At 42.7% G+C, this 26,646-nt stretch overlaps 4 protein-coding genes across 9 annotated transcripts in view; 2 read left to right on the top strand and 2 right to left on the bottom strand.

The window, feature by feature from the left end:
• Positions 1-855: 855 nt before the first annotated feature.
• Positions 856-6,670, bottom strand: LOC108142700 (small RNA degrading nuclease 5). The gene is made up of 4 exons (XM_017266715.2): positions 6,438-6,670; positions 6,150-6,371; positions 2,431-3,217; positions 856-2,368 (listed from the first exon to the last, which is right to left on the bottom strand). Exons 2-4 carry the CDS (start codon positions 6,200-6,202, stop codon positions 1,076-1,078), a joined length of 2,133 nt encoding a protein of 710 aa, XP_017122204.1. The 5' UTR covers positions 6,203-6,371; positions 6,438-6,670; the 3' UTR covers positions 856-1,075.
• LOC108142701 (innexin inx4) lies at positions 3,843-5,936 on the top strand. The gene is made up of 3 exons (XM_017266716.2): positions 3,843-4,255; positions 4,317-4,618; positions 4,976-5,936. The coding sequence occupies exons 1-3, from the start codon at positions 3,961-3,963 to the stop codon at positions 5,501-5,503; spliced, it is 1,125 nt and encodes a 374-aa protein (XP_017122205.1). The 5' UTR covers positions 3,843-3,960; the 3' UTR covers positions 5,504-5,936.
• Positions 6,671-7,285: 615 nt separating the features above from the next.
• Positions 7,286-16,715, top strand: LOC108142247 (serine protease nudel). Its single transcript, XM_017265967.2, has 15 exons — positions 7,286-7,304; positions 7,952-8,095; positions 8,156-10,015; positions 10,081-11,147; positions 11,207-11,692; positions 11,763-12,096; positions 12,180-13,446; positions 13,518-13,687; positions 13,748-13,861; positions 13,917-14,901; positions 15,010-15,479; positions 15,536-15,827; positions 15,900-16,007; positions 16,075-16,218; positions 16,278-16,715. The coding sequence occupies exons 1-15, from the start codon at positions 7,286-7,288 to the stop codon at positions 16,693-16,695; spliced, it is 7,878 nt and encodes a 2,625-aa protein (XP_017121456.1). The 3' UTR covers positions 16,696-16,715.
• A 2,011-nt stretch (positions 16,716-18,726) lies between these two features.
• The window catches only part of LOC108142501 (calcium uniporter protein, mitochondrial), a 46,688-nt gene continuing 38,768 nt past the window's right edge, over positions 18,727-26,646 (bottom strand). For 5 of the 6 annotated variants that reach the window (XM_017266400.2, XM_017266398.2, XM_041707897.1 and 2 more), the window contains exons 4-9: positions 24,043-24,273; positions 20,056-20,287; positions 19,893-19,998; positions 19,732-19,833; positions 19,462-19,665; positions 18,727-19,401 (exon numbers count right to left, since the gene is read on the bottom strand). In XM_017266400.2, the coding sequence (XP_017121889.1) occupies positions 19,168-19,401; positions 19,462-19,665; positions 19,732-19,833; positions 19,893-19,998; positions 20,056-20,287; positions 24,043-24,273 (1,109 nt within the window). In that variant the 3' untranslated portion in view covers positions 18,727-19,167. The remainder of the gene's footprint in view (positions 19,402-19,461; positions 19,666-19,731; positions 19,834-19,892; positions 19,999-20,055; positions 20,288-24,042; positions 24,274-26,646) is intronic. The other variant, XM_041707899.1, reaches the window with a different exon arrangement.

Genomic DNA, 26,646 nt, shown 5'->3' with positions numbered 1-26,646 from the left:
GCATGCGCATGGAGCGCCGGAGCACGACCCACAGGTCGTATGAGCAGCCAACAGACGCAACATTTTCGAGCGTGTGATAAGACACAGATACGGGGACTTTCCCTTTCCCTTTCGGAGAGAGGGAAATTGGAAAGCCAGGGAGAGCGAGAGTGCGTGGGCTTCTAGGGAGGCCCATTTCGCGTTCGGGCTCGGGCCCTAGACAACGGAGCACTATATTGAGGGAGGTAGGAAATTTATGGCTGTTATCAACACACTCGCCTGGCCAGCGAGCACCAACAACAAATATCGGGCAATGCAAACTAACCGAAACTAGGTCAAATCGCATCAGCCCGTTTGGAATGCTTCATCCGGAAAATGTGTTGGGAAAATCGGATAGTTATTTTGTAATTGCTTTTGGGAACGAAAAAAACTTTGAGGCGATTGGGACGTAAATTAGTTATCCTTTCAGCAAACGTTTATAAATTACATTTTAGCCCACATAATTTTTAGCTTTCAATAATATTTTGAAATATCCAAATAATAAATAAATAAAATACATACTTATTTCGGTTTAAGGTTCAAAAATATTTTTAAATTGCGTTATTCGTCAAATTCTTTAGGATTTATAATGGAACTTTAATGTAAAATATTTGCAATTCCTGCTTTTATTTGTACGCTTTCAAAAAATGTTTAAGAATTCTTCGACAGTCCTAAACCAATTAAAACAGTAAACATATTATTAATCAGACTTTTAAATAAATTTAATATTTTCTGAAGTCTTAAAGAAATATTTGGATATAATTCTCAGCAATAAAATGCAATAACTTTTTTGTAAAAAAAAATAAATGTACATTTTTTTATTCCAGTTGGAGAATATTTTTTTTTTTTTCAATTTGACAATTTATTGGTACACTTTTGCATGTAGTGAATTTTTTAAGGTGAGGTGAAACATTAGTTGGTCATGTTTTGGGGATGATACGGCAAATTTGATTCCGCTTGGGGATTCCGACTGGCCGTAAGGGTTTTCCTAGAGTGGCGCAGTGGCGGATGGAATCGGGTCGAGGTGATTAACAGGAGACTTGTTCTCGTTCGGTTCCTAACTGCCAATGGGAGCACTCGTCTGTTCCGATCCGTTCAGCCGCTTGATGGCTATCTTGGCCACGCCCTTGGTGCACTCCTTGGATCCGCCCATGAGGACGAGGAAGAGTCCGTTGTGCGCCACCGAGTTCCACAGCCGGTCGATGGTTTTGTCCAGTTTGGCCACATTCCGCTCCGCGCTGTCCAACACAAAGTCCTGCTCCGGCACGCGAAGATTTGCAATGGTTAGGGCATTTTCCAGCGCAATTTCGGAAACCTTGCGCACGGCTTCCTTGGACGTGGACACTTCGTGAACACGGACCGCCAGGCTGTGATCCTTGGGAGCTGCCTCTCCTGCCTTCAGAATAACATCCTTGAGTCGGGGCTGCAAATCTCCGACCGTGACGATGGCCGTCCGCTTATCCCGCTTGGCCACATGGGCAAATAGGTTATTACTGATGGTATCGCCGCTGGAGGCGTTCGCCAGCTCTTGCAATCGCTTTTGCTGCGTGAGGATCTCGTCGCCGAACTCAATGCTGTTGGCCAGCTTCATCTTGACCAGCTTCAGGGTGGCTCGCGAATCCTCAATGGAGTCGTGGCCTTCGTCGTTCTCCTGAATCGTCTCCTTCAGGAAGGTCGCGGCCAGGTGCTTAAGCTTGCTCTTGCGCCGTCGCACGCCGGAGATGTTAAAGCACACACTGGTGTCGATCACATACGGATGCATCATACGCATGGCGTTCAGATCCGAGTTCAATGACTGCCCCACCAGGATGGCATCCGGGGGCAGCAGGTCAGAAACTTCCTGCTGCACTTCATCCAGCTTTTTGGTCACCTTCCTCATGATTTCCTCAGTGATGCCCGAGAACTGGGTCAGATAGTTGGTGATTCTGTTGTCGGGCAACACTAGCGTCTCGTACACCGTCTTATACTCTTCGTTGACAATGGAGATTCGGGTCAGCTCGTTGAACCCCACCGCCGTCTGACACATCTCACAATCCACTCCGAACATGGGACTGCGATTGGTCACCGGCTCATATGAATTCTTGGTGAACTTGAACTCCCGGAAGCGACTGTGCAAGTCGCCCTGCATGGGAATTGGATAGCCCTCGTCAACCATTTGCAGGGCGGATAGCAGGAGTTTGGTGCGCGGGAACTTGTCGTCCGCGTGCAGGTCATCCGCCACCGGCGTCTTACTCGCGATGGGAAAGATGGTCTTGACGAACAGAGTGGGATCCTTGTTCAGCTCCACAGCCGACTCCAGGGAACCGTGCTCTTCGATTAGCTTGCGGGCCTGCACATTTGTGAGTGGAATCTGTAAAAACCAGGCACATGTTTAGCTTCGATCACATTTGGACACCCTAACCGGAGTCATACCTTGGCTATCTCGTCGATGATCTGACCCTCATCCTGCGGTGGAAGAAGCATCTCCAGCTTGGTGCTGAATATCCTGTTTGTGGCCTCGAACTGGCTCTCGTTGGAGAGGTAGTGGTAGAGGGACAGTCCCTCCAGTATGACCACCACGCTGTGCGACAGGCTGAGCCACTTCTCCACGCTGCACCACCGATCCGGCCGGCAGGGGCTCTTCTGGCCAATGAGGGCCGTCATTAGCAGGTTCTGGATGTCGGTTAGGAAGATGGGCGTGCGTGCGTCTTGGGGCGTCTCCAGGGAGGCGCGCTGGCCCATCTCACGCAGTCGAAGGCCGGGAACGTCCTCGATCTGGCGTTTGCGGCGCCTTAGCTCCGCCGAGAGCTGTTTGTACTGGTCCTCCGACAGGGAGCATATTTCCTGGGGCAGGCTATCGCCGCCCGCCTCGTTGTTGCGACTCCTCTTTGCAGCCGGCTCTGTGCTTTCTACTGCTGGAACCTGGGGTGCTTCGGTTTCCACCTCCTGTTCGGGATTACTGCGGCGGTTCCGTGACTTCCGCTTGCTGCCCACCGTGATGAAGCCGTCGTCGCCGTTCTCTACCTTCGTTGGGGTCTTCTCCTCTATCTCAGCTTCTGCTGCATCCCGCTTTTTGGCCAACTCCGCCTCGTGCAAGCGATCACGGTCGTTCAGCTCCATCAGATTGGCCAGCGCCGCCAGCTTCTTTTTCTTCTTCTCGTTACGCTCGTGCTGCTTGGCAGACAGCTGTTCTTTCATCCTGGTGCGCTTGCCGTTCAAGCTGCAGTCGAGATTTTGGTTTAATTAATAAAAAGTCAAATTTTCGGCAGGTTTCGTTATTGTCAACACGAAGGTCTTCAACATGTGCACATGTGAAGAGAAGGGGCTAACGCGTTTTGAGCAAATGCTGGTATTTTAAATACCATTGGCAAGGCATTGCAAGAAATAAGCTGACTGCTACAAAACGCTATTTTCAATATACAGTGGAACACATCAAAGGAAAAATTCCCATTTAGTGAACTAATAAACCATGGGCGTTTACTAAATCGAACCAAGGCCAACGCAGAAATGGTGACTTTTTTCGATTTAATGGTAAATTAAGAGTAGGTTTAAAGCTGAGAAGTTGAATTTTGGAGTTTTGGAAGACAACAGAAAAACTGTTCCCACATTAAGTACATTTTATGGATAATCATTGAAAATAAGCCAAATTATAAATAAATCAATATTATTAAAAGTTATTCCGGTTGAAATAAATGAAATATCAGATATTGTAATATTAATTCCATACTGTTAAAAAATAAGTCCTCGTACATTTTCTACTGTAAACCAAAGTGTGACCTTAATTATTCAACAACAAGCTGGCTGCTGTGAAACACTTTTATGTTAGTAAGAAAGAGATGGCAACAGTGTAGTTCACCGTTAGGATGCCGCGTGCTTTTGGAATTATTTAGAGTCGCCAAATTTTACAAGCTCCATTTACAACTTGGTTTAAGCAAAACAATTGATTGAATTAAGCACTCAAAAATGTATGCAGCTGTTAAGCCACTATCCAAGTATCTGCAGTTCAAGTCAGTACACATTTACGATGCCATTTTCACGCTGCATTCGAAATGCACGGTGGCGCTGCTTTTGGCCTGCACTTTTCTGCTTTCCTCGAAGCAATATTTCGGCGATCCAATCCAGTGCGTGAAACAGAAGGATGTGGACATCGCCATGGACTACATTCACTCCTATTGCTGGATCTACGGGGCCTATATGCAGGACAATGTCACCTTGGTGCCTTCTCGGCGCGTTAACGCCTTATTGGAGTGCCGACCGGGTAAGTTTCAAGATTCGCTTCAAAGACTTTTTTTTTATAAAGCTGGGAGTCCCTATTTCAGATGTTGTGGGTCGCCAGGTTGCCCCGGAGAACCGCCGCTATATTCGCTACTACCAATGGGTGGTACTGGTCTTGCTCCTAGAGTCTTTTGTGTTCTATTTGCCCGCCTTCCTCTGGAAGATTTGGGAGGGAGGTCGTCTTAAGCACCTGTGCGACGATTTCCACAAGATAGCTGTTTGCAAGGACAAGAGCAAGACCCATCTTCGCGTGCTGGTCAACTATTTCACCAGCGACTACAAGGAGACCCACTTCCGCTACTTCGCCAGCTATGTCTTCTGCGAGATACTAAATATAAGCATAAGCGTAAGTTACCCACCATATTACACGTGTTCCTGACCTGAAAGAAGAATTCTCAAATCAGAAATAATGTAGCTATCTTTACACCTTTTTCAGTGCTAATAATAGTTACTAGACATTAAAATGTCTTTTTTTTTTTTAAATGCTGACGGAACTTGTTAAAATCCGCTGCCAATACATCTCTATAAATTAGGCACAATTCGTTGTTTTAAAACTTTTGCATAGCTTTTAAATTTCTCAAAACCACCGTCAATAGGGTCACAAACACTACCTCTTATAATTTGTTTAAATGTTAATATAAGCTTTACCTAATACTCCTAGTCTCAACCATTACTAACGATAGATTTTTCCTTTGCTCTACAGATCGTTAACATCCTACTCTTGGATATATTTTTCGGCGGCTTTTGGACGCGCTACTGGTCTGCATTAGTGGCCCTATTTAATGGCGACTTTGACCGGTGGAACAGCATCACCATGCAGGTCTTCCCCAAGTGTTCCAAGTGCGAAGTGTTCATAGGCGGCTCCGGCGGTTCGGACAGCAGTTATGACTTTCTCTGTCTGCTTCCCCTAAATATGCTAAACGAAAAGATATTTGCCTTTCTGTGGATATGGTTCGTTTTCGTGGCTGCACTGGTTACCCTAAAGTTCCTTTACCGCCTGGCCACCGTTTTGCATCCTGGAATGCGGATTCAGTTGATGCGGGCAAAGACTCGTTTCATGCCCTTGGCACACTTGCAGTTGGCCCTGCGGAACTGCAGCTTTGGAGATTGGTTCGTGCTGATGCGTGTAGGCAATAACATCAGCCCGGAAATATTCCGCAAATTGCTGGAGGAGCTGTACGAAGCACAGTCTTTGATGAAGAAAATCCCGCCAGGAGCGGATGAAATCTAAAAACTCAACATTGACACTTCATTTAACCTCAAGTTTCTGAAGTAAGTTTTTTCTTTTTCGAATCTCATATCTAGTAGAAAGCTAAGAAGACACTTATATTAAATCTCATCGATATGTACATATTATCGAAAAACATAACCCTTAAATAAGCATTAAGCATTTCCAGTTGCTCAGCTCATATGAATATTACTTTAATTTCATACAATTCATCAACATATTGTAATTTTCTCCAATGATAAGTTTTACCTTTGAGAGATAAGTGTTGTGTTAAATTTCAATTGATTCAGTTCATTAATTTAAATTACTACAATGTTTTTTTTTTTTTGAATTGGTAAATGCATTCCATAACTGAATTTGGCGCATTTTGTATCTATAAAATATTACCACTGTTTTTCATAACTGGAAAATAAAACGTTTAAACAATTTTGGTAAATTATGCTCAAGACAATCATTCATCATACTGATAAGAAGTATATATAAAACAAAATCTTGCCAATTTTGTAACTAAATGTAAAAGTTGTGAGGTATTTTTATTAATATAGTTCTACAAGTAACGAGATGATTGAACATCTCCAGAACATAAACTTTGAGTAATCTATAAGATAAGATCCTACATTACCCAAGTAATATATATTACGCGACCTACCTTTGCGATCTAGCAATGCTGCGCAGGGCTTGTCTTGTTCGGGTCCACATCATTTCGGTTATCTTGGGTGTGAGGATATAGGATAATGGACCGCTTTGCACATCCGTTGTAAAGCCTGTGTTTAGTCGGTCTGGTAAATCGTTGGTCCTTTTGATGGGTAATGGAATTGATTGGAGGGCATAAACTTTCTTTGCTTGCGCATCAATTTTTAATGACTGAGTACTGGGAGTTCAAGGGAAAACAATATTATACCTTGGTTTATGTTTTTTTGTCTTGGATTTCACTTACAATACATATGTCTGATGGTAAAATTTTGATAAAAGATTTTTTACAATTTTTTAAGTGGTATGCATGTGTTTTACTGTTTTAGTGCCGTTTGAATTAATTTTTTTGAAGATTTTTGTGGTAATTGACGGTTGTGGTCCAAGCCTCTTACTGTGTGGGCCCTTGAAATCTCAAAGAAAAATATTTGTATTTTGAGTGCTCTATACGAAATTTGTAAAAAAGTGATTTGGAAAAGGGTGAATGACAATTAACAGTTAAGCCTGGGTTTGCTGAGGTCGAACCGATCTAAAAGTGCCAACATGCTGTGGTTACACTTCTGGATAGTTGACTGGGTGGGTGGATGATGGTTCGTTGCTCTGCAAATTCATTCCCCTTCAACTTGCACTTTTCGTCGGCCATTTCAGCTGACCGCCGCAGTTGCCGGGTAAATTTTCATTAACCAAAAAACGTTAAAGTTCGAAACGTAGCCGAAAAGTGCAGCATTGGCTGATGGAAGTGGGTCGTTTGCCCGCTGATCCACTTTCCGGAAGCCTTCATAAGCGGCGCGTTTGGCCACCGCCGGCCTCAGTTGCCGTTCGCCGGGCGGATCGCGCGGAAGTCGTCGTCGTGGACTCGTGGATATCAAATTCGGTCGTTGCTATTGCTTTTTGTGGAGTTTTTGTTTGAGTGAATTGCTGTAATTCGATGCTCCTTGTTGGCCAGCCAATTTAACAAAGTGCTAAACATAAAAATAAAAAGAGAAAATATAAGTTCTCAGCAATTTTAAAGGAATAAAAGTTAATGTCACAGCTCAATTTAAAAATGGTTAGAGCTTAAATAATAAACAAATAAGTACAAAAAGACTGTGAAATATGAATTACAACATGGATGGTATGTGTAAATCTGTAAAATATAAGAAAAGCCAATATATATTAAGTCATGTTTAAGACTTTTGTGTGTTGTGAAAACATTAATATAGTCATCGTATTGTTAAAAATCAGAGCATAGATGAACCCATCTGGAATGCAATATAAACTATAATACATTATCTGCAGTCCAAAATGACTTTACCCCCATTAATAATTAACATTAAACATTATTCATAATTCATTATTCATTTCCGTACGCGTTGGCATAGGAAGAGCTTAAAATGTAAGAACACAAGTTTTTTGTTTAACCCAATTGCAATTTTCACCCACGTCTGTTAACATGGTAAGCAAGAAAGTGAATTCCATAAAATGGTTGTAAGTAACAAATTGATTTGAGCTTTAATCAGCATTTTTATTAAAATAATTGCGAAAGCGCTGATCAGGCCAGAAAGTGCTGACCAAAATAAACCAACAAAAGAGGCCAAAAAAGGTTTTATTATGTGCATATGTTGAAAATAAAAGTATGTAAATTGGAATTGTAAGAGAATTGAAAAAACAGACAACTTCACCATTTAATAATTAGGCAGTTAAGTGATTATTTAACCAAACGTCATAGGCTCTGAATAGGGACAATTATTCATTAAAATAATTTGAAATGAAATTCTTTAGAGATAGAGGCCTCCCGGCTACTGCGACATACCCGAAGATGGTGGAGCATTGGTTTTAACAAACGAATTTTAGCCATATCGGTTGTGGTGATCATCGTCCTGCTTTTTTCCCTGATTTATCATGGTCTTGTGGTCGAGAGAATGGGTAAGTGTGAGGAATAAGTTCTCATATAAAGGATATAAGTATAGACAACACTCTTTACAGATCGCGTTCAGCAGATTACCGCTTTGAATGCCAGGCACCAGCAACTTTTCAACCAGCCCTTTGAAGAGGATCAATCTGCTTTGATTATGAGTCCTCAAACCTTGCATTTCAAGCTACTTGATGATGAGATCAATAATGAAATGGATAAAAGCAAAACTAGAAGGAAGCACCTGAAACGTATGCTGGTGAAGTTCCGACTGCAAAAGAAACATCGTACGCGTCGGGAGTTGCCCAGTTTGGATTTGCTAGATCCGGTCCAAATGGAGGCCAATCTGCAGCATCTGTACTCCAAGCTGAGGAGCAAACGAGCGAGGGAAGCTCTTAGCCAACTGGAGCACGAGTTTATGCGATGCAAGAAACATACTCCTCTCGATTGCATGTCCGCTTTCTTGCGCATCTACAAAATGGCCAGGGAAGTGACCGAGAAAATTGAGAAGATGAAGGCCATCATGCGCGAGCAGCAACCAAAGTTGGAGTCAAGCAGCCTGGAGTCTTATGAACAACAGGGTAAATTCCCTTCACGAGATCTAACACAAGAGGCAACAATAGCAACAACTACAGTAGTGGCAAATGGCACTGAAAAACCAATGCGAACCAAGATTAAACCTTCCAGGATCAGCTGGATTATCGATGGGCACGAGCATGATGAGAGCGAAGTCTACACAGATGATGCACCCAAAAAAACTACCGCCAAGGAGCTAGTATACACCACTCAAGTAGTCGACAACACAAGGACAGGAGCAGATGAAACCACCACAGAAAAGTTTCAGACGGAGACCACAACAGAGAAGATTAGCTGGATTCTAGATCACTTTGATAAGCCCAAAGAAATTGTGCATACGACTGAGGGGCCAGGCTATCAAACGTTCAGAAATGCAAGCACCCGAGCGGTATCTATAAAATCTACTCCGATTTCGGAAAAGGAAACCACGAATAGTGATATTGTTGATACTACAGAAGAGGGTTTTAAATGGAACATAACCACAGATGCACCACTCGAAACCAACAACACCACCGCTCAGCGAAAGCTGTCATTCGATTGGATTATCGATGGCGAGGAAAAGGAGGAGCCGCCAGAAAAGTCCAGCGACACTAAGACAACCACTGCGACCGTCGGCACCACCGAGACAACCACTGCGACCGTCAGAACCACCGAAACCACCAGTGCCATCACAGAGCAGCCGAAACTACACTTCGATTGGATAATTGACGGCCGTGATGTAGTGGAGCCGCTGGTTAATTCAAACACCACCGTGCCAGACAGCACCACCGAAGCTTTGGGTACCACTGCAGGGCAACGAAAGCTGCAGTTCGATTGGATTATAGATGGAGAGGAAGTTGTAGAGCCGCAGGAAAACGACACATCCACCACCTCCACCACCGCAACAACAGTGACAATCATGACAACTGTGGCCAGCGATGTGCTGCAGAACTCCACTGCGCATCCCACCAAACCCAAGCCGGTGAAGATCAGCTGGATTATCGATGGCGAGGAGGCCAGCGGAGAGATGAGTATCACCTCTACTAGCCAACCAAAGTTGACAACCAGGGAGGCGATCAGCGAGTCGGAAAACCCACGATCATTGCATCCGCTGGACAACCCCAGCAGCATCGAAAACATGCTGGAAAGTTTTGAGCGACACGAAGAGGATAAGCCCATTCTCAGGGTGATGGGTGGAAATGAATCCTCTCGGGAAACCACTACGGATCTCTACGAACGACGAGTCTGGCTGAAAAAGTTTGAGGAACAGGCTGTTCCAAACCAGAACGAGCTTATAGATACTTTTGGCACTTTGGATGCAAAGGCGTTGGACAAAATGGGACCCAAGATCAATCCGCTCAATGGTCACAATTGGAATGGTGAGATTAAAATAAACTTTAATTTAAATTGCAATCTATAAGATACAGATACCCTTATTTTCCAGCTGCCGATGCCCAGATCCTCAGCCTTTGCGAGCGGGTGGCCCTTAGGATGCGCAACAAGGTGGCTCCCATGGCAGATAGTGAGACCAAGGAGAAGGGCGAAACCTTCACGGCCTCGCCCAGTGTGCAGTTCACAAGTCGAGCTCCCGGCGGATTCCCCGTGTCCGGGGAAACGATGAAGGCCTCGGCCCAGTTCATGTTCAACCCGAACTTCGGGATACCCAGCATACCCGTGTGCTTCTACATGACGCCAGCCAACTTCCGTATGCCCATGTGGTCGAACTCGCCCTCATTTATGGGCATGCCGGGTGCCCACTTTGGCGGATCCGCGAATCCTGGCGGTGGCATATTCTTTGTGCCGCAACAATTCGGGCCGAGTGGCAACTTTTTCGGCGGAAGTGGCGGATCTGGAGCCGGTGGTCAGGGTGCGAATATCTTCTCGAAGAACGCCTCCCCCCAGAAGCCGTCCAATGGCCAGCAGGTCTACTGCAGCTACATGCAGAATCAGGCGGCTCAGGGAGCTGGACAATCGCAGACCTCCAACCAACAGCAGCAGGCTGGTCAGGCGAGCTTCTCCAATGCCAACTTCAAGATGAGGCATGCCAATCAGTCGAATCCTGCCCATCAGCAGGGACAGATCATCTACGCCAGCTACGCAGGATTGCCGCAGCAACCGATCATCGAGCGTTCCCGGTGCCCGGACCCGGATCAGTTGCCCTGCTTGGGTCAAGGCGAGTGCATCGCCGCTGCGAGGTGGTGCGACAACGTGGTGGATTGCTCGGATGGCAGCGATGAGTCTGCCTGCACCTGCGCGGATCGTGTGGATGAAGAGCGCCTCTGCGATGGCTATGCGGACTGCCCAATGGGCGAGGACGAGCTCGGTTGCTTTGGCTGCGAGCCGCTGGCCTACTCGTGCTATGAAAGCCCAGAGGAGTTCGCCAGACACAATCGCTCCACAATCTCCATGTGCTACAATCGGCTGGAGCGCTGTGACGGATTCATGAACTGTCTCAACGGACGCGATGAGCAGCAGTGCAGCATGTTGGTCACCGATGTGGCGGATCACATGGTAGTCAATGCATACTTTTTAAAGTGTACTCTTTTGTAATATTCTCAAAATCTTTCCAGTCCCACGCTGCATCTGCTTCGGAAGGTTTTCTGTACCACAACCATCGCGGCGATTGGCATCCTGTGTGCAACAATGGCGAAAAGTGGGCGGTTTCAGCCTGTGGGCTGGATGGCAAGGATCTGCCAGCTTCGCTAAATGTCAGCTTCTGGGCCCTGAGCTTACCCGGTCCGTTTATTGAGCCCTCCCTCCACGCCGGCGTCCACTTTGCACAGGCCTGTCATGGACGCAATGGACACGACTCCCTGGTGGATCATGTGGCCTATGTAAAGTGTCCACCGATGCAGTGTGGCCTACCCCACAAAAGCACCAAAGCAGAGCACTCGAAGAGAGTGAAACGAGCAGTAGAAGCGCAGTCAAAGGACATCGTTGGCGATGGACGCATTGTGGGTGGAAGCTACCCCAGTGCCCTTCAGTGGCCATTTGTGGTGGCCATCTACCGAGATGGCAAGTTTCATTGTGGCGGAACCATCTACTCTGATCGTTGGGTGAGTTTATAGTTTCCTACTGAATATCAGTACGACGCTATGTATTATATGTTTTGTATTCTTTTGACAGATCATCAGCGCTGCCCACTGTGTCATCAACTTTGGAAAGTACTACTACGAGGTGCGTGCCGGACTCCTACGTCGCACCAGCTACTCACCCGCCACCCAAATTCAACCCGTGTCCCATGTGGTAGTTCACCAGGCCTACGAAAGGCGGAGTATGCGCAACGATCTTTCTCTGCTGCGCCTGGCCAATCCGCTGCAGTTCAACCGCTGGGTGAAGCCCATCTGTCTGCCCGACAAGGGAAGAACCACGCTGGGAGAGGATTGGATCTGGGGACCTGAGGAGAACACTTTATGCACGGTGGTTGGATGGGGCGCCATTAGAGAGAAGGGTCCTAGCAGTAAGTACTAAAAGCTAGTTTCACTTTAAAACTCTCTGCAAGGGTGTACAAATAAATATTTATAAATTTTATATATTTTCCAGGTGATCCCATGCGCCAGGTTACAGTGCCCATTCGCAAACGATGCGTTGAGCCAGAGGACCAGGCTTCGGAGGACATCTGCGCCGGCGATCCGAACGGAGGACGTGATGCCTGCCAGGGGGATTCGGGTGGTCCGCTCTTTTGTCGCAGCGTCTCTCGACCAGAGGAATTCTATCTGGCCGGGGTGGTGAGCCACGGCAACGGTTGTGCTCGTCCCCAGGAGTTCGGAGTCTACACCAGGGTCACTCTCTACCTGGACTGGCTGGAAATGGCGGTTACGCCGCGTCTGTTGCCCAATCGGCAGCCACTGCAACTCTGTCCGGGATTCATCTGCGTCTGGGGCGGCAAACGATGCATAGCTAAACGCCAAAGATGCGACCGCAATGTTGACTGCCTGGGCGGCGAGGATGAGGTGGGATGTGCCTACAACTTCATACCCGACATGGTGGGTGGCGTACGGCAGAATGTAAGCAGCACAACCGAGAGTGATTATCATCCAGTGAAGGAGCACGAAGAGGAGCTGTCAGAGAGTAAATTGCGGGAGGTTATTCCCATCGAAAATCTTGATTTGATGGCTAAACAAGCTGAGGAAGAGGACTGGGAGAGCACCACTTCCTTAGAGGAAAATGAAACCACTGCATGGCAAACGGATTCATCTTTAACTGGGGAAATTACGTCAACTACTTTTAGTGTTATATCGACAGAGGGAGAGACCACTGTTCAAAGTTCTACCAACATTGATTCCACCACAAACCCTTCCACTATTTTGTCATCCACAATTGCACAAACAACCTTTGCACCTACAACAATCGCTTCATCAACAATTGCATCTACTACAATTGAAACTACAATGAAAACAACATCAACAACTTTACCAAGTACGTTAGTTCAAACAACAACAATGCCCACATCAACCGAGGATTTAGGGAAACTAGTCGATTTGGTAACTCAGTTTATAGAGAGTACAACTCTTGGGACCACCAACGAGATAGAGACGACTACTTCACCTCTGACCACCACACAAACTCCCAGCACAGTTACTACGGAGGGAGTGAAGGAAACTACAGCCACAGAAACAACAACCACAATTAGCAGCACTGCCAGCTTGTCCACAATACCTCTAACTACTATAACTACTGAGAAGCCTTTAGAAACCAGCACAACCCATTTAGCACCAATAACCACTACACTTTATGTTACTACAAAGAGTAGCAGCACTCATTCTCCAAAGGATCAAGTGCAAATTCCCAATAAATTCGTCTGCAAAATGTAAGTAGACTTAGGATAAATAGTTTTACTTAAAGTATTTGTAATGCAATTTCTTTGTATCTTCCCTATAGAATGTCTCAAATTGTGGATATTATGATGCGTTGTGATCGTAAAGCGGACTGTGAAGATGGCACTGATGAAGTGGACTGCACATGCAGGGATTATTTGAAGGGAAGTCTGAAGGAGCTCGTTTGCGACGGCAAGGCAGATTGCGAGGACCTCACGGATGAGCAGGATTGCGGTACCAACTCGTGCATTTCAATTAACCTTTAAATATTTGATGTATTTAAATTATTTTAAGGCGATTGTCAACCCAACCAGTTCCGTTGTCCGCTGTCCAAGACTTGCCTACCCCTAAACAAACGATGCGATAATCAAGTGGATTGCAAGTTTAAGGAAGATGAGAAGGATTGCTGTAAGTATACATTAAGCAGCTCAAGAACGTTAAGTTTATAAACCTAATCCTCTAGTCGCTCTGACCAATGGACACGATGTTCACTTCGACGTGCACCAGCAGCCCAAGTTCAGCAGTGCCGGAATCTTCTCCAGAAATGCCCATGGTGTGTGGCGAGTGGTCTGTGCCCATGAGACGGGCTATCATGAGCACCAGGCCAACACGGCGGATGCAGTGTGCGCCTTACTTGGTTTCAAGGGAGCCCACTACTTCAACAGTTCGGAATTTGTGAGTCAGCAGCAAATGCAACCCATCACGCCAGAGTTAAAAGCTGGCAAGACCAGCATGGTGGCTGAACTTCGCTCTATGGTCGGTGACAATATCCAGTTGACAGATAACGAGGTCATAATACCCGAGCTTGGTCTGCCATCCGCCTCCAGGCCCGAGAAGGATCGCCTGTTACCCCGCAAGTGCCTGGGCATCTACGTGGAGTGCAATCCATTGTCGAACAAAACCACACCCCTGAAAACCTTCAGTGCTGGGCAGGCGGTAAGACAAAAGCCCAAGGAGCAGGTTCCACTACTCCTGCCAACCATAGAGACCCACAACAGGCCAAATGTGCACTTCAAGCCGCAGATTCCCCCGGTGGTGGTGAACAAAAAGGACGAGATCCTGGATCGTTTGGATAATCTCATCAAGAGTAAGAAGAACAAGACCATACTGGTGAATGAGCAGCTCCACGAAGCCATCGAAGAGTTGCACTGGCCCTGGTTGGCGGATGTCTATTCGAATGGGGATCTCTGGTGCCTGGGCGTGCTGATTGACAAGCATTGGGTGCTGGTCCACGAGAGCTGTTTATTTGGCATTGGTTTGGACAGCCACTACGTGAGCGTCTTGCTGGGTGGTGGCAAAACCAAGAGATCGGCCCACAAGAGCAATCACGAACAGATCCGGCGGGTGAACTGTTTTGAGGCGGTTCCCAAGTCCGATGTGCTGCTGCTGCATCTCGAGCACCCTGTTCGATTCACCCACCATGTGCTGCCCACTTTCTTGCCTGACAGGTGAGCTTATCATATTAGTTTAAGAATATATATATTATACTAACTAATATTCCTTCTATAACTATAGCCATAGTTGAAAGTCAATTAATAAAGACAATATTCTTGCAGCTCCCATCACAACCAAAGCGCTGCAAGGGACTGCATCAGTGTGCTGCATGACGATGCCACCGGTCGCATAAAAACGGTGGCCATCAACCGCATTGACAGCGACGCAAACTGCCAATCCTGCTACAAGCTGCAGGAAAAGCAGCCGCCAGCCAATCTGATGCGCCTGCTAAATGTGAGCGCCGAGGACATGGCTTCAATTTCAGAGGAAGTGGAACTCATTAACGGCGTGGCCCCAACCGAGCTGCCGGCGATAACCAAATTCACCAGCTGCAATCAGTTTGGCCTGAAAAATATCAGCGATTCGGATCACAATCCCAGCGATCAGGGGGTGCTTGTCTGCCGGGATTCGCACACGGGCTGGTTCCCAACAGCCATGTTTAAGTACAACAACTCCGATTGCCAGAGTTTTAGGCGGCCATTTGCCATCAGGACTCTCGAACTGGCATACAAATCGCTGCAGGCTATTATAGGTGAGTTCGTTGCATATTCAGAGCTTGGCAAAATCTAATTCAAATCACCCGAATAGACAAGCCCAGCTGCAAAGCACTGCAGTCCGCACCGGAGTGCAGCACACATCGTTGCCCGCTGGGAGCTTGCTTGCCGCAGACAGCCATCTGCAATGAACGATCCGATTGTCACGATGGCAGCGATGAAGATGAAACCAAATGCCGCCAGCAGAAGCAGCGATGTGCTCCCGGCGAGATGAAATGTCGCACCAGCTTCAAATGTGTCCCGAAGAATAAGTTCTGTGACCACGTGCCCGACTGCGAGGACATGACGGATGAGCCAACCATCTGCAGTTGTTTCACCTATTTGCAGTGAGTTGTGGCTTAAAGTGGCAAAGAGGTTTTACCACACACTAAAATTCTGTATGTATCTGTATTTTAAAGAGCCACAGATCCCTCAAAGATATGTGATGGCAAGCGAAACTGTTGGGACAAAAGCGACGAGAGTTCGGTGCTGTGCAATTGCACAGCAGATCACTTTCAATGCAGTTCGTAAGTAATTTACAATCACTAATTAATCACAGCCTGTGTCAAGCTCTGAGTGCTATATATTCAATAGTTCTCCTGAGGATTGCATTCCTCGTGATTTTGTGTGCGACAAAGAGAAAGATTGCCCCAATGGCGAGGATGAGCGATATTGCTTTGGCATAGAGCATCCACTGGATCAGCAGAAAAAGGATTTCTGGGCCAACAGCCAGCACACGTGAGTATTCAAGCCTAACGTTTTACAAATCATATTTAACTATAACCCAATTACCTTAGGCAACCAGAGATGGCTCCTCAGTACGGTCAGGTCATTGAGCAAACCTATGGCATCTGGCACACGAAATGCTTCCCCAAGAGTAAACCCCCGCAAATGGATGAAGTGCGCGAGATATGCAAAAAGCTGGGCTACAATCCGTACCGGCAGCCCAGCTATCGGTTGATTGACGATGAGGAGAACAAACCCGTGCACACCTACGAGTTGGCGGATCGACAGGGACGTAGTTTTAGTAATGAGTCGCTAGTGGGCAAGTACCGAGACTCCACCAAGGCGCTGATTATCAGCAAATTCTCGCCGCTGCAACTGAACGAGCGTCTGACACTCTTCCTCAAGTCCAGCAGACCAATTGCCGAATTGGTCAGATGGAATGCCACCGATTCCAACATGTGCTACAGGCTGGAGATCAGATGTGCCTAATAAGTGACGAATTGTACTTGGTAAGCGGTCCCTCCGTTCTCTCGTGAATGTCCTTTTGTGCGTTTTAGTAGCAAATAAATGCGGGAGCTATTCTCATTTTTTTTATTTATAACTTGGTTTTATTTTAATTTCATATTACTTTTTATCAGTTTGCGTTCGCATATGTTGATTTTGGTTTTAAGCTTGGGATTTTGGGTAATTTCGTAATATTATTTTAACAAACGAGTTCTTCGGTTTTATAAATGTAAAAAATCGCCTTTTTGTTATGTAAAAATTTAAACAATGTAATTGGTTAAAGCACTTAATTAATGTTGGGCTTCCTTTAAATTCGTTAAAAAGACATAGGTTATCGTGTTATTAGTAATAGTTTTTTTTTTGAAAGAAGGTACTTGAGAATTATAAATATTTGCACCTTTCGAGAGCAATTAAGCAACATTTTGGAAATAAGTTAATCTCTCCGGCGCATCGTTGGTAATATAATAATATAGGTATAAACTGTAGGGGCTTAAAAATCGTTAACGTCAGTTTAGGGAAATGTATAAGAGTAACTAGTTAAATATATTCATAAGTCTTTGGCGCTGATTAGGAATAAGATTTTGGGAATACTTCTAGGAGGTAATTTATTTTTAATTCATTAGATAAACGCAAACATTAGTTGGGACTTGGGTTAGGCAAAATACTTTCAAAGTTATTTGATTTAGTTTGATTAATGTTAAGGATCTCTTTGTACAATAAATAATTACCATTTTATAATTTAAAATTGAATCACAAATGTCATCGAAGTATTATAAGTATGCAAAGGTAAATGCTTAGGCTAGAGTTAATCATTCCAAATGGCGATTAGTTAGTAAGTGTGCTATTTATATGAACCATGTGTGCGTTTTTGTACCCGGTACTCGTACAAAATGGAGAGAAAAGTATTTTTCATCCTATCAAGTGCTAATACACACACAGACTAAGATTCTCCACAATTAATACCGAACTTGTTTTAAAATCTGAGAATATTTGCATATATCTAACCGTATTTGATGCATGGCAGAATATTTCTTAACAGAGCAATGAGTACCGGGTATCTAAAAGTCGGTGATATCGACTATAGTATTCAATGTTGTTAAACTTGTATATAGTGAGCGCATTGAAAAGCGATGCATGTGTGTAAATTGTGGGTAGAGAGTGGTGTCCACTGATTGGATTCTAGGATTGGGTTTATAGCACAGGCAACACAACCTTTGACGATTCTAAGTTTAAGAGTATATAGGTTCGTAGAGTTCGGAAGAAAGTGTAATAAGGTAAATTTTTAGGGGTCCAACTAGTTTACTCTAACCTAAAGTTAAGCTTTTTTCTGGTTTCATTTCGCGCAGGGCAAATAAATGTCAGTGGTTCTTACAAATCGTTTACGTTGTCATGAAACACAGCAGTTTATATATTTACATATCTAACATACCTACTAAATTACGCTTAGGATTTCATTAACTTTACTAACTACGACGTCTCTATGAAATGGTTGTCTTTCCGTTGCTAAAATCTTAATGGAATAGTTGGTGCGTTTTTATTTACAAATTGATTCGTTCTAGTTGATTTCATAGAATATGGTATATTAAAGCTTATGAAGAGTTAGTAGATTTCACTGGATGACTTCAGATTCACTGAAAAATTGGACCACAGGCATTCAGGAAGCTGAACATCCGGGTGCTATTCATAAATGTCGTTGTAATGTGATGTATATGTGATGGTAAGTAAATGAATTGTTTATTTAAGTGGTGACGATTTTTCGCTGTCTTGGGTCGTGGTAATTTAATTTAATTTAATTTTTACAATTCCTATTCAGCTTTTCTGTTTATTTTTCTATAGGTGCAGCCGTCTAAAAGCATCCAAGCAGTTCTTTGAACCAAAATTTATAGAAGTCCACCCACTTTTTGGCCTAAAAGTATGCATTACGCTCTATTGTTAAATACTGAAGGTAAGCAAGCATTATTTTGGGTTTTTTTTTCCTGAAAATCGCCAAAATAACTGATAAAACTCAAAAGGGAATAATAGTCAATAAATAATTCATATATTTTTTGCTACAACTTGCACACACAATAATTGCCTTAGGCGTAAAACAAATCTCTCACTTGCAATAAATAACTAAAAATAAAAAGTAAAATAATATTAGGAGCTTTAAAACTGCAGGCGTCAGAATAACCTTGTGCGTTTTTACGAATCGTCAAACTTTGGCTTAGACTAATTAAATGTAACATAAATAACTAAAACATTTTAGTTAACATAAAGAGAAAAACTAAAGTTGAATTTACACAACATGTGATGCGTACACAAAATCCTCTCAAAATCCTCTAAAACATTTCGATCACCTAAACTTCTTTAGCTAAAAGGGGGGGGACTTTTATTAGTTATCTACTTTTAGGTAGTTTAAATTAGTTTGAGTTTCCATTTTCCCCTGCGTCGGCACTGATTGTTACAAAGTCCTTTCGTTTATTTCTCCGTCTTCTCCTCGATTTTGGTTGGTGGCATATTTTCCTGGGTGCGTACCAAATGCGATGGTAATTGCATATTGAGTGGATCGTTGATCCTTCTGAGATTGTACTCCAACTCAGCGGACTTCCGCTTCAGATTGTTATAGTGTTCCACGTCGAATTGGACCTTCTTGGCATTCCTGTATAGGGTAAGCGAGTATTCGCGATTCTTCACATCCTCCATCATGTACTCCTAAATAAGAAGGAATATGTTATTTGTGCGTCTCTGAAGATATTATTCCCAAAAACTTACCCTCTTGGTAACACAATAGTAGGCATACATTGCCATTGTTGTGCCGTAGGTGACAAAATAGGTAACCGGCTCCATGATATCCCAAGAGTATTCCCACCAAGTCAGTCGCGCCAAGATGCCAAATTGCACAGACATTAGGCCCAGACCCATCCAAGTCATGAAATTGGTGCGACGAGCTGCCTTTTTGCTAAGTTCCAGTTTTTTCTGAAAGGTGATTTTAGTTTCTTCAATTTATATTTTATATATTTTATTTTAATAATTAAATCTCACCTCTTCTAGTGGCTCTAGTTCGTAGCGTAAGGTTTCCAGTTCTTTGGCTAGTTGATTGCTCTTCTCTAGTTGATATTCACCCACGTTGAATGCCTCATAGAGCTGCATATATTATGTGAGTTCAATTTAAATTCAAAGAATTATTTTTAAAACTACCTTACCTGAGCAATAACCTTGCGCACATCACCCACTTTGTCGACTGATTCCACCGTGACCCTTTCACGTTTTGGTGGATTCACCTCCAATGTGCGGTTGTTGATTTGTATGCTGGGGTTGGACATGGATTAGCTTGGTGGTGACCTTTTATTATTTGTAGTTACTCACCTAAAGGAGTCATCTAACAAGCTCTCGATGGTGCAGGACGAAGCGATTCGCACACCATGCCTGTTGATCACGGCAGCTCGATCGATGCCTCGATCCTCAGCTTTGAGCATGGCTAACAGATCGCCCACGTTGTGCGAGATCGGTTTCAGGGCGAACTGGCAGAGTTCATTGCGACTGGGAAGTCGAACAGTCATATGTGGCATACCGTTCACATATTCCACATAGATGTCGTCTAGAGATGAATAAGAAACCAATGGAAATTAGTTTGATCATTATAATTAGTATAAAGCTAAACATCATTGGTTTTAAATAATTTAATGCCCCTTTTATGTTACGTACAAAAATGCCTTGTATAAATATTTAGGCATATATTATTTGCTATTGTCCATATTTATTTAATAGTAAATTTCATATTTTATCAAATGGTTATGTTTGTTGACTGACAAACTTTACCTTTACCACCCATACATTGTTTATTTAGAGAAATATAATAGGGTTTAGAAATAAAAGAGTAAATGTTTGCTTTGTGTAATTGATTTAAAAAATGTAATGATAATCGTATCCCATTTCGGGCTAATTAGATGAAAGCTATCAGGGAGTTGTCTGACGTTCCTAACTACAAATTTACGATACATATCTAAAAAAATAAACTCCCTTCACTTCCCCAAACAGTTTCTCCAGTCGGATGTGTGCCAAACCGAACTGCAGTTTTCCTCGGTTGCAATTAGCCAAAAGCCACTCAAGGTTATTCGCCAGCCTGGCTCAATTCAAATGCAGTTAGGCGTTCGAATTGCTTGCTGAGGCATGACTTTTTCGACGCTCCTCTCGGAAAAAGGTGCAACAAAGCTAGGCAGCAGGCAGTTTAGGCTTGGGAATAGATTTTGACAAACATTTCAATTAGCGGCATCTAATCGCATTCCAGTTGGAGCATCGCTTCGCGAAGATGATAGTCATCTTCCAGATGTGCGGCAAACGAAAAGTTTTCACTTTGTCGCATGTAGGATTTATGCAGCCATGAAGTAGCACAAACATATATTTATCTGTATCGCTGCCACTCATGCAAGCAGCCACCGAATGCAACCACACGCCAATGCAACAACCATCACAGCACCACCAACTTCTAATAAAGATTTTCTTCTTATAGATACACAAAAAAAAGTCTTGGAATGTACATTATAATATGTATGGAAATATCTTTTAATTTTTTAAGATTATATGTAGAAAATGTATTTAATTTTTACAAAGAATTTTTTAAAATTTTTTCTTTTAAAAACAAAAAAGTTTTGAGTAATTTTTTCACACCAAGTAGTGTAACAATTATAGTTTTGTTAGATAAAGGCATGGAAGCACTATAAAAATTGTTAATCAAAACTATTTTTGGTATGATATTGTAAAAATCTTATTTAATTTTGAAAGCTTAAAAGTGTTTAGAATTCAGAAATAAATCTTAATTTGATTGGAAATATAATATAATCAGTATATAAGATTCCAATATACTGATGACTTTCCAAAAATAGTTTTCTCTCTGTGTATTAGTTTAAATCGCCTTTACCAACTGGGCTTGATTGTGAGTGTTAGCTGGGTCTGTTCAACCCATTAGCAATTGTAGTCGGCGCCAAATGTGGGTAACTAGTGTTGTTATTGTTGCTGTTGCAGCTTGGCTAACCGTCGAAGCTGAAGAAGCCGCCGCTCATTGCTCGCTGGCTTCTACGATGATTATTTTCATGGACTTTGATTTTTTGGGATTTTAAACATTTAATGTTTTCTTTTTCTTCGCCGCTGCTTCGCCTCCTCCGTAGGCTTCTTCTGCTTTTATTGATAGTTTCAGATTTTTGTTTTAATTTTCAGTTAACTTTCAGATTTTCGCGCTAGCAGACGTGTGTGTCTTTCTCTCTCGACGTTTGAGTGACGGATAATTTCTGTGTACGTGGCAAGCAAAAGAGCAATCATTGCTGGTTATAACATAATAATCGCAATTAAGTGAGAAATTGTGAAAATGATTCCAGTGTTGTGGTCAAAATGGATTTATTGGACTGTTATCGTGTGGACAGCAGTTGTTGAAAGAGCCATTCTCCGTGTGCTATATAAAGGGGACAGATATCATCCGAAAAAGTTTAATTAACAAACTATGACAGCTACAGCACATAAAATAAGGTTTATGCAGTTGTGACAGATTTAGTTGGCCAGCAAAAAAGGAAAACCATAGAACTGCCTTCTATATGTGTTTATATAGCCACAAGTTCTGAGCAAAACACGAACAACCGCAGACAGCAAACGTGCTAACATTGATAATGTCATGTCAGATGTTCGCCCACGGCTCCTCTTTGATAGGCCGCAACTTTGCTTCATCAAAACTTAATAGCCAGTTTCCGCATCCCTGCCAAAACAAGGCTAACAAGTGTCAGGCAATTCGCACAAAAACCCTGCCAGAGTGTGTATAGTGTATGAGTGAAAACACGTGGCTGGCAAACCAAATGAGGCCAGAGTGTAGACCTGAGAACCCTTGGCGGGTTTCGCCGGAAATGCAAACGGCAATCAGCCCACAAATTTATAACAGTCGTCTCTTTTTTGTGTGCTACTTCATTTTAGAACGATGGAAATGCACAGGGGAAAATAAATAAGACATTTCATTAATCAAATCATTGTTGGAAGAAAGCCTTTTAGGGAGATACCTTTAGTTTTAGTCATTTAAATTTTTGCTTATTTATCTTTTTAAAGCTATTATCCAAGAGCACTTTTAAAACGAATCCTTTATAAAATTAGTTTTTAATTAGTTATCAGTTGCCTGTAACTAAGTGTTATTTGAATTTTTAATGAAAATGTAAATTTCTAATAATGAAATACAGCTGGGTCGCTAGAATTCCAAGGAATTAAAACTCAGCACTTAAGCTCAGTTTTCTAGATAAGGCTTTTAGTTTAAATTATATATTTTTAGTTCACATCGTAATCACGAAAAATGTTCTTTTCGGTTTTCGTGTTTTCCATGTGTGAGAAGGAAACTTGCGAACTGAATATCTGAGCTGAGTGTAGACGCTTTTCCGTGTCTGTGTATGTGCATTGCATGATTACATGGCGATTTCGTGTCTTCGTCCTTCCCGTACCTCATACCATATGGCAATGCCAGCAGAAATTGTCCTTTGTGCATTATTAAAAATTCCGGCAACCGCCTCGTGCTCGCATACTTTTTTGTGATTTAATTTTTTTTCGTACATTTTCAACAAGATTCGCGTGCCAGGTTTTCCGCCCAGCCGTAAGCTTGTATGTGCCTCTGCATTTAAATCAAGTTAAAAAGCCACACCCCAGGCCGACTGAGCATTAAAAAAAGTGCATGCATAAAATATTCAGGAAAAATATACGCTTAAATTGAACGATAAAAAAAGGAAAAATCACGCCCAATTTAAAGGACACAGGAAGCGCAGGGCCGAGCGATTAGCGGGTAAGTTGGGGGCGGGTTATAGAGATGGATGGCAATGACAAAGTGACCACTACAAGGTTTTCCGTGTTCTTGGCTCCGTTTTATTTTCTTACATTTTTAGCTGACTACACCGGTTTACTAAAATTTAAAAATATGGCAAGTAGCAGTTGACTATTCTGAATGCAACATACGTTAGTTGAAACAAAAAAATTGTAAAACTTTTAATCCTAATTATTGAGAGAATTTAATATTTTATTTACTTTTTAAAATGTTTCCAACCCAAAACTTTTTCTGGTTTTCTCTGTGTATAATAAATTTTAAGAGTTCACAAATAATACGGATTTCAATAATGACTTTGCCTGTTTTGCATTTTAATTTTGTTATTTAATTTTATTTTTATTAAACATTAAACTTAATGAAGATTTAGTACCCTCAATGCTGCATAAAAAAACATGTTTTTATTATTTTATGCTCAGCATAACTAACTGCACCTGAAAACTTGATAGCATTTTACCGGCATAACGTGTGTAGACTTGTGTTTGGGTAGCTGAACTTCTCCCTTCTTTACCTACCATTTTGCAGAACAGTGTTTTTGGGGACAGAGGTCGTGTCGGAATTATTTACGAGCTCCCCAATGAACACCTTCGACGACAAATTGGAACCCGTTGTAGCCATTGTTGTTGCCCCGCAGTTGGTAGTAGATGTTGTTAGCCGTTCGACTAGGACTTGCTTTCGGCCGGTTGCACTCAGTCCGAGGGCTCTTAGCCGCGTCCTCAGCTCGGTCAAAGTGAGTCGCGTGATATCTGGTATGATAATGATTGTGTAGGCATGGGCAGAGGCGCAAAAAAGTAGGTGATGAAATAAAAAAGGAGATACGAAAATAAATTAAACAGAATTTTCCTTCAAAAGGCACTTTTTGGCAGAGGGCTTGGCCTAGGTTTCAGGTCCTTCACTTTTTTTATTTATTTGATTATGAATCAAAAGGTAAGCAACAAAAAGGTAGCCCAAGAAGCATTCGCACACAAAAAGCGCAGTAAAAATGATGGCACGTGCAGTTAACGCCGCAAAAAATGCACATAAAAATGCGAGTCGAAAATGTGTTTAACAAAATAAAGAATACAGCAGGAAAAAACAGACGTTGTGAATGGCGAAAAATGTTGACGGACAGGCTCATGCTGTAAGGAAAAGCGGGGGAAAATAAAAATAAAAAGGAGCCTCTGGCTTGTCACAACATTTTCTTTATCGGACCAGGAAATGACACGCACACACAGAAATGAGAGGCGGTGGGATGGGGTGTTGAGTAGGCGTGGCCGTAGTCCATCAAACGAAATGCAGACACATTAAATTTAATGCCATTGTCATCCACAAAATTAACACAATGAACGGCAGGCAAAGTTTGATTGCCCCGAAAAGGATGAGATAAGGTGGTTTTTGATGCCCAAAATGCCACAGAGAAACTGTCAGTATTATAATAATTTTGGTACAAGCAGTAACCAGTTTAATTTTTTTAATTTTCTTTAAGTAGGGCTGGTGAATCGTTATTTGTGAATCGTTATTTGTGAATCGTTATTTGTGAATCGTTATTTTAATAACAGATTATTTTACGATTGGACAAATTCAAAAGATTCGGTTTGTTCAGAACTACTACTTTGTTTATCTTCGCAAAATCCCGCCTAACGAAAATTAAATGTGGCTCACTTTTTCGTAAATTATATAAATCACTTTTTCTGCATTTATTTACTGGCACTAGCAACTAATCCAATTTCCTCTCAACTCCTGGGCATCCCTTTTGCCTGATTAATGTGGCCACAGATAAACTTAATTCGGCGCCATCTAAGCGGATAAAAGCCCTTCAAACTGCTTCACATTATTTAAATTAAGCAAAAACAAATTTTCCGAAGGGGAAAACAAAACATGAAATAAAATGGGAAAACTTTGAAAGAGGGAAAATATGCGTAAGCCGAGGGCAAACATATACAGACCCCCATACCAATATTCAGCCAGCCATAAAGCATCGATGCGCCTTTAAGCTCATAAAATATTTATGAATTTGCAGGACAGCAGAAAATCTTTTGAAATATCCTGCTTTATGTGGCTCTTTATTTTGGTGGCTTGTTTGTTTATTTTCAATGCCAGCCGTTAAGTCCCTGATTTTGTGACCCAAATTATTTGGTCCAAAATCGATTTGTGCTTTAAAAAACCAACTGACATTAATTTTCAGTTTGTATCCCATTGAGCTCGACGACAATTGAGTTTGGTAGAAAGAGTTATTTTTTTGCAGTTTCATTTACTTTTTATTTTAACCCTCCAGGTATCCACTTAATTAATGGAAAGAGGCCGCGGAAAGCGCAGAGAGTTTTGCGGAAAATTCAACAAGCTTGGGTGGTTCTATGGGTGGTGTTTTGTGTGTGCACAAGAAGAAGGCAGAGTACCGCAGAAACCGCAGCCTCAACCGCTTTGCGGGCATTGTGTTCTTGCATTGTGCTTAGGCCTTTTAATATTTTACTTGCGTTTGCTCCTATTTTATTCACCTTGATCTCAATCTGTGCCATAAGCCAGAGGCAACTGCGGAGTTTGCAGAATAAATCCAAACTGCGGGCCAAGACAAACAGCGGGAAGCAAAGTGCAAACTTCAATGCAACTTTGTCGAGTGTCTGGCGCACATAAGTGGGCAACGATTTTTGCCATTTTTCGTAGACACATTCGCAAAACTGAAGGGAAGGACTAGAGGAAGGCATATAGGAAATATTTATGGCCATGAGCACTTTGCAATATATGGTCCAAGGTAAAGGATATCTGTTGTTAGAGGCTCCATTAAGAATTGAAATGGTCTATTTGCGCAGCGTAGGCCCAGCGAGGTCACAGAATATCTTATACTTTGCATTGTGGGTAAATGCATTGTCATGTTGTGTACGTATAAAATTTAAGGCAGTGATGCCGCGGGGAATTAGGTTAGATAGGCTAAGAACATTGTTTTTGGTAGCTACTATTTTTCATGTCTTTTATAAAAGGTTATACAGTACACAATAATTAATAAGAATGTGCAATGTCCTATAGTCCAATACTATTTATAAACTCTATAATTTAATATAGACTACCTATGTTTATGAAGTCCATGAATGTCCATTTAAAAATCGCATTTCTGCGAGAACAGTTATGGACTTAGAAGGCCGTTT

This window comes from Drosophila elegans, unplaced genomic scaffold (assembly GCF_018152505.1).
Source record: "Drosophila elegans isolate 14027-0461.03 unplaced genomic scaffold, ASM1815250v1 contig_208, whole genome shotgun sequence".
In the NCBI taxonomy this organism is placed as follows: domain Eukaryota; kingdom Metazoa; phylum Arthropoda; class Insecta; order Diptera; family Drosophilidae; genus Drosophila; species Drosophila elegans.
This window is presented reverse-complemented; position numbering and strand designations above follow the sequence as displayed.